This window comes from Pezoporus flaviventris, unplaced genomic scaffold (genome assembly GCF_033815535.1).
Source record: "Pezoporus flaviventris isolate CSIRO_AGI_PZ_B2104156 unplaced genomic scaffold, CSIRO_AGI_Pfla_v1 ptg000056l, whole genome shotgun sequence".
NCBI classification, from domain to species: Eukaryota; Metazoa; Chordata; class Aves; order Psittaciformes; family Psittacidae; genus Pezoporus; species Pezoporus flaviventris.
In genome coordinates, this window is record NW_026892604.1 from 859,126 (window position 1) to 872,557 (window position 13,432).

Genomic DNA, 13,432 nt, shown 5'->3' on the forward strand with positions numbered 1-13,432 from the left:
CATATTTGTAAAGAAAAGCAGAGGCATCTTCCAAATTCCTCACTTCAACAGAGAGAAAACTCATTAGAGAAGCAGCTTACCAACCAACATTTGTGCAGAGTTCCTTAACACTGTAACTAAATGTTTAGGTAAGTAACTCTACATGGTAAGGTCATATTTTTGCTTTGTTATGTTATTTTTACAAATTAAAAGCACGTAAAAAAGAACTGAACTGGAGAGCTTAGTGTCTTGAGTTCAAACAAAAGTGCAAACTATTGGAAAAGTAACAAATCCCACTACATTCAGTATGTTTCCAGGTCAAAGTTTTTTGTCAAGTACAATACTAATGTTCATCTCTTCAAGAACTGCATTATTGTATCCACAAGTTGTCAAGTGTCATGTTCATTTTTGCAAAGACTTTTGAAAACTAGAAACATTCCTCTAGGAAGTCAGGCTGAAGCAGGCTTTGAATGGGATGCAAAGCCTAAGAGAAAGTCACCATTATGTTGGGATTTAATCATCTTCATTTACAAGACGACTACAAGTTTTGTTATCCTCTGACTGAATTCAGATATCTTTGTGTTTTCGACATACAAAAGGGACATGGCTGCAGCCTTCCTGTGCCCATTTAGTCATATCTTAGTTCCAGACTTTTACATGTGGCACATAGTTATCTAACTGCAACACCATCTTACAGCAATTTCAGCCTCTCTGTTTCTAAAATGTCTAGCATCTACACAGTCTCTTTACACACAAGATAGTTACAGCCACTGGAAAAGTAAGAGCTACAAGGCAAAAGAAATATATTATACACCAACTGCTTTTATTTAATTTCAGAAACCGTTCACAAGATGGTAGAAAAAAAAAAAACCAAACCAAACCCCAAACTTACAACCACTTCTAATTTACTCTTCCATTGTTCCCAGTCAGCTCTAAACCCATTATGTGCAAAGCCCATTTACCATGCATCTAAGATAATAGATACAGGCTATGAAATTCTTTATTCTATTTGTAGCAGCTTATGCAGGTGCAGCCAAATACCAAGCCTCAGGACAAATTGTACACAAACTTTACAATGTAGAGTTTGAATTTAAAAATGAAACTTAAATTCTACACAAAACTGGTAAAAATCAAGCACAGATATGAAGCCAAACTTAAAACCCATGTGAAAAGGAGTCTTGTCTTCCTTTCAAGTGCTTTATTCTGCTACACACTCAAAATGAAAATGTAAGCTTGTGGTTAGTTTAAATTACACTCTGTAGATACTATAGACCAATTTAAAAGTTACACATACAGCAACAGATGTCCATTGGTTCATCTGGATTACTTATACAATCCAGCTGGATTGCTGAAAACAAGTCAGGCAAAATTTGAAATAAAATCCTTGTGCAACTTTTTAGACAAACGTTTACTGATGGGCACACTGTACCCCAGGTCCATGATGGCTGCTTTCTTCATCAGAACTATCATTATAAGCTTCACGTCTCTGGCCACCACCTGAACCACGAGTGGTATCAAATTCCTGAAGATCTACCTCTTCTGCATCACCAATTACATTGGGAAATTCTGGTCTAGCTGGCAGAAGATCTTCAAGTTCCTGCCCCAAAAGAAGAAGTGTATTCAGTACTGCATGTACAACTGCTAAAATAAAGCGGCCAGTTTCCCAGAACTTCAAGACTTCCCCTCACTGTAGGTTTGGTTTAGAAATAATAAGCCGATATAAAACCTGACAGGTATACTTACTAAAAATTACCAATAGTATTTGTATCAACTGGAAGACACCATTTAAGGAAAACCCACAGCTCCATGTATCACCAACAGAAGGTGCAATCAGTAAATACAGTTGCATTCTGAAAACTTTCCACACACCAGCAGGAAGATTCTTCCTCCTGCCCTCGTTTGCCTTGCATCTGTACAGCACTTAAAACACAGCTTCCATAAATCAACATTTCAATGGGTATGTTCAAGTTATGTGTTGCCCATAAACTATGGTGAAAGAACTATACTTGCATGTAAATTTAAGCACTGAAAGCAAGCATGTGAGGTATCCCACACACGCTTTGTACACACTGTCAAATAAGACCTTTATGGCATCTGTGCCTGTAAAACTACTTACTGAAAGCTTTTCTGGGCTAATCCAGTTATTCTCGGGAAACTGAACGTCAAATTTAATGTAAAGATCGCCTTTCTCAAAAGGATTGCGATACTGTGGCATTCCTTCACCTCTGACTACACGAACACAACCTGCAATTCAAAGAGAAGTAAGCAAGGGCTCTTCAGAACAATTCTTTATACAATCTTCTTAATTTCTCTAGTCTAGGTTCAGTTAACAGGACAAAAAGAACGGGATTAAGTTCTAAAGAATCACAAAAGCATAGTTAAAGAAGCCTCATCAGATCAAGCTTACCTGGTTCAATTACTTTTCCAGGAGGATATTTAACCACAATTTGACGTCCATCAAGGTGCTTAAACGTGAACTGAAATCCACACAGTGCTTCAACTAGACCAATCTTGTGTGTCATATGCAAGTCATTCCCATCCCGCTGGAACACCTACAACAAAAAAATCTGGGGATGCATTTTCTAGTACCATAATCATATCCCCAAGAGATTTATTATTTATTCTTAAAATTCAGAGCCAGAGCAACAGCCTTTGTACAAAGTTAACTTGATTCTGTTAATTCAAACAGCACAGCATTCTTGGGAAGTTTCTGCCTGATCCTTGTCATCCAAGATAAGGCAAGCCATACTACACAGTATGAAGTAAGGTTCAAATCAAACAAAGAAGCCAGTACAGCAGCAGTGCTCTCTTAACCCCAAGATCTTCCATACAAGCCATCTACAAACAAAAATTAAACCAGTTTGACATCACTTGCCCTTCACTGGAGTACAAAATCCACATCTTTGTTTCTCAACATCTAACCAGTTATCATTCATATCTGCTTCAGCTAGCTTCATCTACAGCAGGCCTTTGATCAATTAGTCCACAGCTGTCATAAGCAGTCTTTAAGCCGTATCACTTAGGAGTCTTTATCAGAGTAAATCCAAGCTTCATCCACTGGCAGAACCATGACTCCCAGCATCAAGGGAAATTAAGAACACTGAAAGCTTCACTAAAAGTCAGACTAACTTAACTCAATATGACAAGTTATGGTATTTTTCAGAACTGTTAATACTGTAAAACTAGATGTAGTGCAGTAGAAGACTAAAACAGAAGTGGCATCTACCATGTGGAGTCTGATGCCATCATGAACCTTTGACTGTTCTGTATGCTTACAGATGGTCTTTCCCTTATCATAGTCAAAATCAACTGCAATGACATATTTCAACCCATATTACAGACAAGAGAAACGTGTAAAGAGCTGTGCAAAACTAACGCAAATCAGCAGTCTTTGACACAGGTCTGAAAAGCTTACAAATACCTAATTTTCACATAACCAACATTATATCCTTAATACATGACTGGAATTTAAATTTGCACTCAATGCTATTTGTCACAACAGAATTTCCCAACACCACTATTCTGTTCAACATTTTTTCCAGAATATAACATAATTTCTTATTTTGTCATAGTTATACCTGGCCTTTCTAAACAAAAGCATCAGAAAAAAAAGGAAAAGAAAAAAAAAAAAAAAAAAGCAAAGCAGCAGCAGTCACCTCAACTCTGCCCTAAGGGAGTCTTAACACAGGAAAAGGTAATTTGCAGTACTTATTTCAAAAGTGCTGTGTAGATACTACAGAATATAGTAAGCATAAGCCTTAACAAACTAGTATAAAATAATCACGTTTCCTTGTTCAGTAAGGCAAATCAGTAACATCACCACTCTGATGTATTTCCAGAACCACAATAGCAGAGACAGAAAGGACCATCTGAGGATTTTAAAAGGAGTTCCTTGCCATGTCACAAGACACTGAAAACAAAGCAACACTTAGCATTTGTTAGTGTCAAAAGCAAAGCACATTGAAGGTAACATCCTGAATGGCTCTTCACAATGTCCACTGTATCAAAGTCAGCCTGAGCTGATCTGAGAAAGCTACCTTTTATTAGCATGAGGAAACACCAGAATCTGCATGCACTCTGGCTATAGATTTGCAAAGTTTTCCTGGCTCACCATGAAAACCATGTTACTAGCTATAAATCTATTAAAAGCTATTCACCATCTCTCCCATAGCTGCAACTATATTAATTATTTTAAAGGAACATCCATCTACATTAATATTGAGGACTAAGATAAAAGGCATTTAAAATACAAACTCAAAAGCATTACCTCATTCTCCTTTTCTTGGAGTAAGAGGACAATATCGCCTGGTTCCACACCTGGAGCCTGATCTGCTTCTCCACTGAATGTAATTCTTTGCCCATGCTTCATGCCTTTGTCTACATGGACTTCAAGTATTTTTACCTCTTTGATCACCTTCTTCCCTTCACATTTTTTACAGCGGTCTTTTTCATTAATTACTTCACCTAAAGAATGACAAATTTTGCATTTGGAGATTTCCACACAACTGAATCTGATTCTGAAAAGAAACTGCTTTATAGTAGGCCAAGGAATTCATGCAACATGCAACACAACTAGTGATTCAGATGTTTTATGAATTCCTCACAAGAGGAAAGCCAAGCTCAATTTACCCTGTCTGGGAGAGGGGGAATTAAAATACAAATGGGGTGACAGGGAAGAAATACAGATATACTAAGTTTGAAAAGTGAGAGTGCTTTATAGAAAGGCAAAACAAGACTTTGCCTACTGCTTCTAGTATTCCTTAAGTCTGAATTTAACTCCAGTATCCTTGCCATTCAACTTACAGCTCTTAAAAACCACCTACTTTTCCATTCATTGTTATGCTAGAGGATGACAGCTATAAAAGAAAGGATGAAGCCAAAACCAAACTGAAGCACCTCCCCTCCCCCTTAAAAGTCACAATAAATTCCAAGTTCTTTCAATGAATTTAAGAAGCTTAGTTCCAGTCTTGTTAACAGTCAAAAAAAGGATTATCAGGTTCTGTTCACTGATAGTCCCATTTTCCAGTATACCACCACCACATACTATGGAGATGAAGTTACCAGAAGTAGAGAGGCTTGCATGCAAAATGTGGGCAAGATCCGTGGTCACATCAGTTTCATGCAAAAGCATAATATTAAAGTTTTCCCATGGAAGGGATCTAACACTTTCTGACACATAATGAAGCTGACTTTTATACTCTTAAAACTGAACAGTTTTTCACACTGTCTGTCACCTCTAGCAAGGCAGTTACTTTTTCCAAACTGAAAAATGACCAGCAGAATAGCTTAAATTCTCCGTTCTGCCTCATCTTTATTTTTCAAGTAAGCAATTGGCTTTCTACAGAGTAACCAAAATATGAAGCCACATGCACCATGCAGTTTCAGTACACAACCAACACTGCTTGAAGTGCCAGAAGCAGATGCACTCCGCTTAAAACATTAAACCTGCCAGCTTAAACCACCTTTCTGTGAAACAAAGCAATACATTATGATGCAGTTGAAACTACTAAATATGCAGGTTAGGTAAACTGTAAAAAAAGACAGTCAAAGACAACATCTTTTATGAAATGTTTTGAGTAGTCAGAAAACACAATTCTAACTTCTGAGTAGTGTGAAGAGTAAAATCACCCACAATGTGGCAAATTGCAGAAGATGTAAAAAAGGAATTGCACAGTGCAGATCACGTGCTGAACTAGTTCCCCCAAACACACCCAATTCAGAAAAAAGTATCTTCTGAATTTGAAGAAACTAAAATCCAACTTTAAGTTTCCATTTTCAAGCTTAAACTTGTCCTTGGATGTAAGGAGACCACAAAAAGATAGTTTCTAAAATAAGATCTTGGGTTTTACTGTAACAGTAGTAACAATAAGTAATATTAATATATAAGTGGTTTTAACCCTTACTGTTCAAGCTTCCAGACTGCTTTTCAGTATGTTAAAAACTGTAATTCTTGCTGTTCTTCCAAGTAAAATGATTTCTCCATGTTGACATCAGACTGAGACCTAACTGATTAGATGGGAGCAACATGGCCCTGGATATATTCCTCCTGAGATTTAACCAGGAGGTTGAATCCAAGTAAATGTATTTAGTAACACAGAATAGCTTGTCCTACCTTCTCCATTGCAGTCAGAACATACAGACTGCATCTGCTGAACCATTCCAGGAGCCAGCTGTCTGATCATGATACGTACACCTCTACCCCGGCAAGCATTACATTTCTGAACGGCTCCAGCCTTCCCTCCCTGCCTAGAATAGAAAGCACCAGTTGCATGAAAAGTAACTTCCCCTTGCCCCGAAATACAGGACCAAAAAAACCCCTACATCAGTAGGTTAAACATGCCTAATAGTACTGCCAAGTATAATTTAGGTTCTTTCCTCCCTGCTTCCCCCCCTCAGAAAAAGCCCTTGAATAGTTCCAGTTCCATCAACAATACTACTCAAGCTCAACAATTTTCTGGTTTGAAAGCAGGCTCTAGTGAGTCAAATACCAACAGAGATCTGAAATAGGAGATGCTTCATTACACTATATGAAAACAAAGTAACCAGAGAACTCGAAACTCTAAACAAACTTACCCATTACAAGCACTACAAAGGACATTCTTGCTAAGTTGTAGTTTAGTTGTCTTGCCATTGTACAGATCTTCTAAAGAGACTCTACAAAATAAAGCATTTCTCCTACATTATCATTTTAACAACTTACTTTCCCCATGTAATAAGAACAGTTGCCTAGGACAAATTTAAAGAAAAACAGATTTTCTTCATAAAAAAGACTGTATCTGCTATTAAAATAGAATTTTAAAGCACCATTTCAGCTTTCACAAGGAGTCATTAAAAACATGCATACGAATATACATATGTAATTCTGAACATAGTTTCAGAAGAAACCAGACAGGATTGCCTGCGCTTCTCAACAGGATACCAGCTGATCTAGCAATTTTGGGTTTATTAGTCACAGTTGATTTTTTGTTTGTTTGTTCTACCACGCAGGTTAGAAAACCACCCCTCTAAGACAGTCGTGACAATATTTACAGCATGCATACATAAGAATACATACAGAATACTTACTATTGCATTGGGCTTTCCACAAGAGAGTTTAAAAGGGAGGGCTTAGCATGTCCCTACAGCCACTCAACTCTTTAGATCTGTTCATGTTTCTTCTTTCTATTTTTTACAAGCTCTTGAATATACTATCAAACTCCAGTAACATTTGTATATTGATAGACATTTATGAGCCCATTTAGTATTTCTCTTAAATTGATTTGTTAGTGGATAGAAATTTCAACTCCATGTATTGAGAAAAGGTTGTTTGTAAACATCGATGCCAGGTAACAACAAAACCAAAACTAAGTAATGAGATAGCATGCAGTACTAGCTACTGAACTAAGCAAGCATGTGAAAGTTAATAGACTTTACCAAGCATGGCTTGCCAACCACAAAAAAGATAAAGCTTTACTCAGAAAGAACTTAGAAAGGACCTGATCAGCAGGCAAAAAAGCCAATCATGACTGTAAGCAGAGATCTACAAAACCCAATTAGACATGATATTCAAGCACGGCTCTAAAAAAAACAACCAACAACAAAAAAAACCAAACCAAATCAGCCACACATGCTTTTCCATTAATTATGCAGTTATACTTCAGTTCCAGCTGCTATTATGCTATAAATGCAAGTCAACTTAAGTACTTCCAGAGCCTTAGTACCTTTGCTTTCCTAAGAATCCAGCTAATGAGCAATACTTGATTGCTGTATACTTTTTCAGATTAAAATTTCTGAACATAATTAAGGAGAAAACCCAAGAAAATACTGCTAACAATGTATATACAAATAACCAGGCAAAGTATTAGGTATCCTGTAAGGGTAAGTTACTCAAGCTGACAGCCTTCTGGGCTACACACGACATGTAGGTCTGAGAAGTAGGTGCAGACCACAGATTATCTGAACTATGAAGCATATAAACAATATAATTAGCAGAGTCAAGTACTGATCAGGAAAGCTTGAAATTACAAATTGCAGCATCAAGATACTTACTTGAGTGGATGCATCATATCTTCTCCTCTTCTTCTACCATTACGACTTCTGCTCTGACCACCCATGAAATTGAACAATCCACCACCAAAGATATGGGAGAAAATATCGTCCATTCCACTGCTTCCGCCACTACCTTCTCGAAGGCCCTGTTCTCCATATCTATCATATAACTCACGTTTCTCTGGATTTGACAATACTTCATAGGCAAAACTTATTTCTTTGAACTAGAAGAGGAACAGAGTCAAAACAGTGAATGATAATTTAGAACTTCAAGAGAGCAGTTTACTACCATTTCTTGCCCAGCATGAATACCCGTTTAGGAAGTTATACAACAGAGCAGTTTTCTACCTTCATTCTAATATGCAAGACTTAAAAGTCTTGGCTTACTGTGTTACCTCTTATCATAAAATACATCATTTTATGGCAAAACTTTGTTTTTTACTGTGCCTAGCACAAGACAGTTTTCTTACAAACAACAACAAAAAAAATCCTACTAGAAAATCCCCAAGTACACAATACTGCAGCCTAACAGTTGTGCAACCTACTAAAATGCACATTCATATGCTTGTCCTCAGACCAAATGAGTACCTTTTTAGTCATCTCTGCTCACTTCTAAACAACCATCAGACATCAGTTCTGTTAGAGAACCAGTTGAGTCAACTTAATAGGTATTTTTTAATTAATATTAGCATAACAAATCTAATTCAACCTCCCCACACATCTATTTGTTTTATGCTGCAGCAGTTTCTAGAACCTCAACACATATATTCTTCCATGTTATCACAGAATCAAAGAATAGTTAGGGTTCGAAAGGACCTTAAGATCATCAAGTTCCAACCCCCCCTGCCATGGGCAGGGACACTTCACACCAAACCATATCACCCAAGACCTTGTCCAGCCTGGTCTTGAACACTGCCAGGGATGGAGCATTCACAACCTCCCTGGGCAACCTATTCCAGCGCCTCACCACCCTAACAGGAAAGAATTTTCTCCTTATATCCAATCTAAACTTCCCCTGTTTAAGTTTTAACCCATTACCCCTTGTCCTACCACTACAGTCCCTAATCAAGAGTCCCTTCCCAGCATCCCTATAGGCCCCCTTCAGACACTGGAAGGCTGGAAAACTGACTATCTTTCCCAAATACCTATGTAGATGCCAATGCCAACCAACGTCATCTCAGCAGATGAAGATAGACAATTTTCCCTCAACCAATCTGACTCAGTCACCTGCTGTATTTTTTCACAAGGTATGCTGGTAGCTTTTGAGGTTGGGAAGAAGCAGACAAGACTGCATTCCCTCTCACAGATATTTTCAACAACTTGTAACACCACCTGTATTTGGTTCCTTGGATGCTATTGTAATAGCAAGCATCAAGAGTTTAAAAAAAAAAAGAAGTCTTACTTTGTCTCCTGCATTTGGATTCTTATCAGGATGGTATTCCTTGGCCAGTTTCCTGTATGCCTAGTTGAAAGAGGTACAAAAGTAGTTTAAATACTGATTAATCAGTACTTTGCTGACAACTCAGTGGTGTCTTTGGGAAGAAAGAAAATCCTAATAAAGCAAAGTCAGAAAATTTGCATTTTGAAATCATTCATACACTGAAATGCTGACATACATAAAAAATTCTGACATTGTTATATGCATAAATTAGTTGCACTTGCATTTAAACACAACTACATCACACAATAGCTAGAAGTAGTTTTCCTGCTTATCTTCATTAACTTACAGGAAGAATCACATTGGACTTTCATGAAAATTACTTACTCTACAGAAGCTACACAAAATCTACAATACAATTTAAGTTTCAACCCATTTGGCTCTCACCTCAATTACAGCAACACACTAAAAACAAAATGGCTGCCTCAGCTCCTCATTGAACCCTATCAGTCAATCCTCCCAACATGCATTTTATTCTTCCTTACCTATCAATAACTGAAGATTTATTCTCACTCTGAACTAAGTATATGTTACACGTGCAGAAGTGTACAGATCACTGCTTTTATTTAACTTCATTGTTGTAAAGCAGTAGGAGGAATTGCAGCTCAGTCTCAAGAAGAGATTTTTCAGAATGCTCTTTTCTGACCAGTTCTTTGACTCTCAGGACCACTGCTTTCTCCACAGCAGTACTTCATTCATTTTGCTTATGCTTTAGCGGATCAAAGCAAGTAACAGGAGAGGCAAAGGCTTTTTCTACACTTTGAGTTTATGGCAGCAAAGACCTCAGCTCTTCCCTCACTCCACCTCAACATCCCCCAGTAACAATCAGTGGATAGATATTAATAAATTACACGGTATACAGTCTGGTTTTTAAATTACACATATAAAAAAAGCTACATTGATGAAACTGCAAACAACTGAAACACCGGTTCTTACAATGGATCCTAGAATGGATTTTTCAAAAGCTTTATTTCTATAGAACTGAGCACCTAAACTATCTCTTCAGAACTACAACATTAAGAGAGCTTTAGACAAAAAGCTTTACAGAGCTCGTAAGTTTCCATTTTGTACTGGAACAAGTAAGATTCCTTTTTTGCATCTTCATAGTTACTTCTCTTTATTAATCATCTTGAAATACTCTGTACGTCTGCATGCATTCAAGAAGTAGTTTTATAAGGAACTAATAAAACCCCAGAACACTGCAATTACAAGCAAAGTATTCTAAATCATGGTAAGCACAAAACCCAAAAATTATAGGTCTTACAGGACAAACTGCCCACCAGTAACAGAACATAATCTCCCACAAATGTACATATTTTGTAATAAAAATGTGTTTCCCCACAGATTTTAAGGATTCTGTACAACCAAAAACAACCTGCACCAAACCCTAAAAATTAAAGTGAAAACCTACATAACATTATCTAATCAGTTAAAAAGGAGTTTGCATGCTGATTTTAAGAAAAGCAAGCACCCATGTCTTTGCTGATAACAGCATTCCAATTCAGAGAAATTCTTAAGACTAATCATGCCCAAAAGGATGCCACCATTAATCAGAAACAACCTACACTGGCACAACATAACAACTTCAATAAAAGTTAAAACTCACTAACTTCTCATCCTCTTTTGACTGACCCATTACCTATTTGTTTTCACTTTTCTATACTGTCATATAGATTAAAATATATAAGAATAGATGAACTTCTTGCCATTGCAGGCAGTTGGAAACCTTATATTCCTTGGTATACCTGATCTATAGCAAATTAATATTGAGCAGTGCAAGTTATCCGAGTGGAAAACTGCTGTCAGTTTTTCATTCTTACAGGACATGGATACCTTCAAGAGAATTCAGCAAGAAGGAAAAAAAAAAGTTCTACTTGACTGTGTTTATAATACAGCACCAGCCTCTCACTGCATGCCTTCCCCCTATTTCAACACTGCTATTGCCCGCGCCTGCACGAATTAGGCTGCTACATGCATGATGGGTAATGCATAGTTGTTAATATCAGCACCACCCATCAGCGGAAGCAGGTCACTGCTAGTAAACTGCCTAGTTAATTCTCCTCCCTCACGTGTAAATGGCCATTAAGTCCTTCCAGAAAAAAAGTTTTTTCTACACTACAGACTCAGGGAATTGTTGTTCTGATGCCCCAGCTCCAAGTTTTCACCTGGCTCCTTTGTTTACCTTCCCGAGTCACTTTCGCAAGGGAGGGATCAAATACACGAGCAAAAAGAAAACCAACCGAGGCCTACACATGGAGCAAACAATGGCTCCACTACTCCCAGCCTTCACTGCTTGGGAAAAGACACTGCACTGCGGGGACGGGGCGAGCGGCGCCCGAAGCCAAGCGGGCGCCAGCGGTGCCGGGCCAGCGCCATGGGCGGACCCCGCTGCCTCCTCTCCCGCCGGTCCTCTCTCCTCCGGGCGTTGCCTGCGGCCTACCCCGCTCCGCCGGCGCCTGCCGTCCACCAGGACCCAGCAGCCCCGCGGCGCGGCCTACCTCGGCTGGCTGCAGCGGCCCCAGGCGCCTTCCCCCGGCGGCGCACCCTCACCCCCCAAGGCCTCAGCCGGGCAGGCCGCCGCTTTCGGACCCCTGTCCCCGCTGCCGGGTCCATCCCTCGGCCCCGCTCACCAGGTCGGCCCTGGGACCGCCCACCTCAGCTGTCCCGCGGGACCCTGTCCGGCGAACCCACCCTCCCCGCAGCGCTGCCGCCCGCTCTGCCCGGGCGCCGCCACCGCCCCTTCCCCGCACCTTCTTGAGCTCGTTGTCGGAGGCCCCGGGCGGCACCCCTAGGATGTCGTAAAGCTTCGTGTCGGCCACGTTCGCCATGACAACAGCGGGCGACGGGCGCGAGCCGGAGATAGCCTGGAAGCGACGACGGCGAGACCGAGAGCAGGACGAAGCCGCCGTAACGTCACACGCAGACGCCTTACGTCACCACGCCGCGACGCGGGAGGAGCCAGCCCGCGCGTCCTCTTCACCTTCCGGTGGTGCGGCCCTACCTCCTCGGCCCACTTTGGGCACCTGACCCAGTTCCAGCGCGGGGCGGCAGGGGGCGCTTAGGGAGGCCAGGGGTTTGCACTGCTACCTGTGACGGCCGCGCCTGCGGGCGGCAGTGGCTGAAGGGAGAACGATTCGGGGAAATGTCCAGGAGCTCGCCAACAAAGCTTAAATTGCCAAGCAGGAATTCTTTAGTGCGGCGCCGGAGACACGGGGGATCGCTCCTCCTAGAGTGTCTCAGCCGAACCTCGAATAGACTGTGGTTATATTGTTGCTTAACATGCATATTCATTAACCCTCATACATATTCACTAACCATCCGAGAACTGCTTTACATAATTCCACGTCTATTTTCATGTGCACACAGCAACGTGGTACTGGTCCTTTGAGAGTCGTTTACTTCTTACAACAATCTTCATCACTTCTGGCAGTGTTTGAAGCACACACAGTAGATAATGCTCACACCAGCTTGATTGGTTCAGAAACATCGAAGAAAACCTGGGGGTGCTGGTCGATGAGAAACTTAACATGAGCAGGCAGTGTGTGCTCGCAGCCCAGAAAGCCAACAATATCCTGGGCTGTATCAAAAGGAGCGTGACCAGCAGGTCGAAGGAGATGGTCCTGCCCCTCTACTCTACTCTTGTGAGACCTCACTTGGAGTCTGTGTGTGCAGTTCTGGTGGCCTCAACCTAAAAAAGACATGGAACTGTTGGAACAAGTCTAGAGGAGGGCCGTGAGAATGGTCAGGGGACTGGAGCACCTCCCATATGAAGATAGGCTGAGAAAGTTGGGTCTGTTCAGCCTGGAGAAGAGAAGGCTGCGTGGAGACCTCATAGCAGCCTTCCAGTATCTGAAGGGAGCCTGTAAGGATGCTGGGGAGGGACTCCTGATTAGGGACTGTAGTGACAGGACAAGGGGTAATGGGTTAAAACTTAAACAGGGGAAGTTTAGATTGGATATAAGGAGGAAATTCTTTCCTGTTAGGGTG

The 13,432-nt window shown here is 40.5% G+C and overlaps 1 protein-coding gene across 1 annotated transcript; it reads right to left on the reverse strand.

The window, feature by feature from the left end:
• Positions 1-781: 781 nt before the first annotated feature.
• DNAJA2 (DnaJ heat shock protein family (Hsp40) member A2) lies at positions 782-12,392 on the reverse strand. The gene is made up of 9 exons (XM_061469316.1): positions 12,196-12,392; positions 9,410-9,469; positions 8,008-8,231; positions 6,553-6,633; positions 6,092-6,225; positions 4,247-4,443; positions 2,387-2,531; positions 2,096-2,223; positions 782-1,576 (listed from the first exon to the last, which is right to left on the reverse strand). The coding sequence occupies exons 1-9, from the start codon at positions 12,271-12,273 to the stop codon at positions 1,388-1,390; spliced, it is 1,236 nt and encodes a 411-aa protein (XP_061325300.1). The 5' UTR covers positions 12,274-12,392; the 3' UTR covers positions 782-1,387.
• Between the last annotated feature and the right edge of the window lie 1,040 nt (positions 12,393-13,432).

Coding starts and splice junctions, on each gene's coding strand:
- DNAJA2 (XM_061469316.1), bottom strand. CDS start 12,273: ATGGCGAACGTGGCCGACACGAAGCTTTACGACATCCTAGGGGTGCCG. Junction 6,634..8,007: donor GATATGATGCATCCACTCAA/GTAAGTATCTTG, acceptor TTTATTTTGTAG/AGTCTCTTTAGAAGATCTGT. Junction 2,224..2,386: donor TGGAAAAGTAATTGAACCAG/GTAAGCTTGATC, acceptor TTTGAATTGCAG/GTTGTGTTCGTGTAGTCAGA.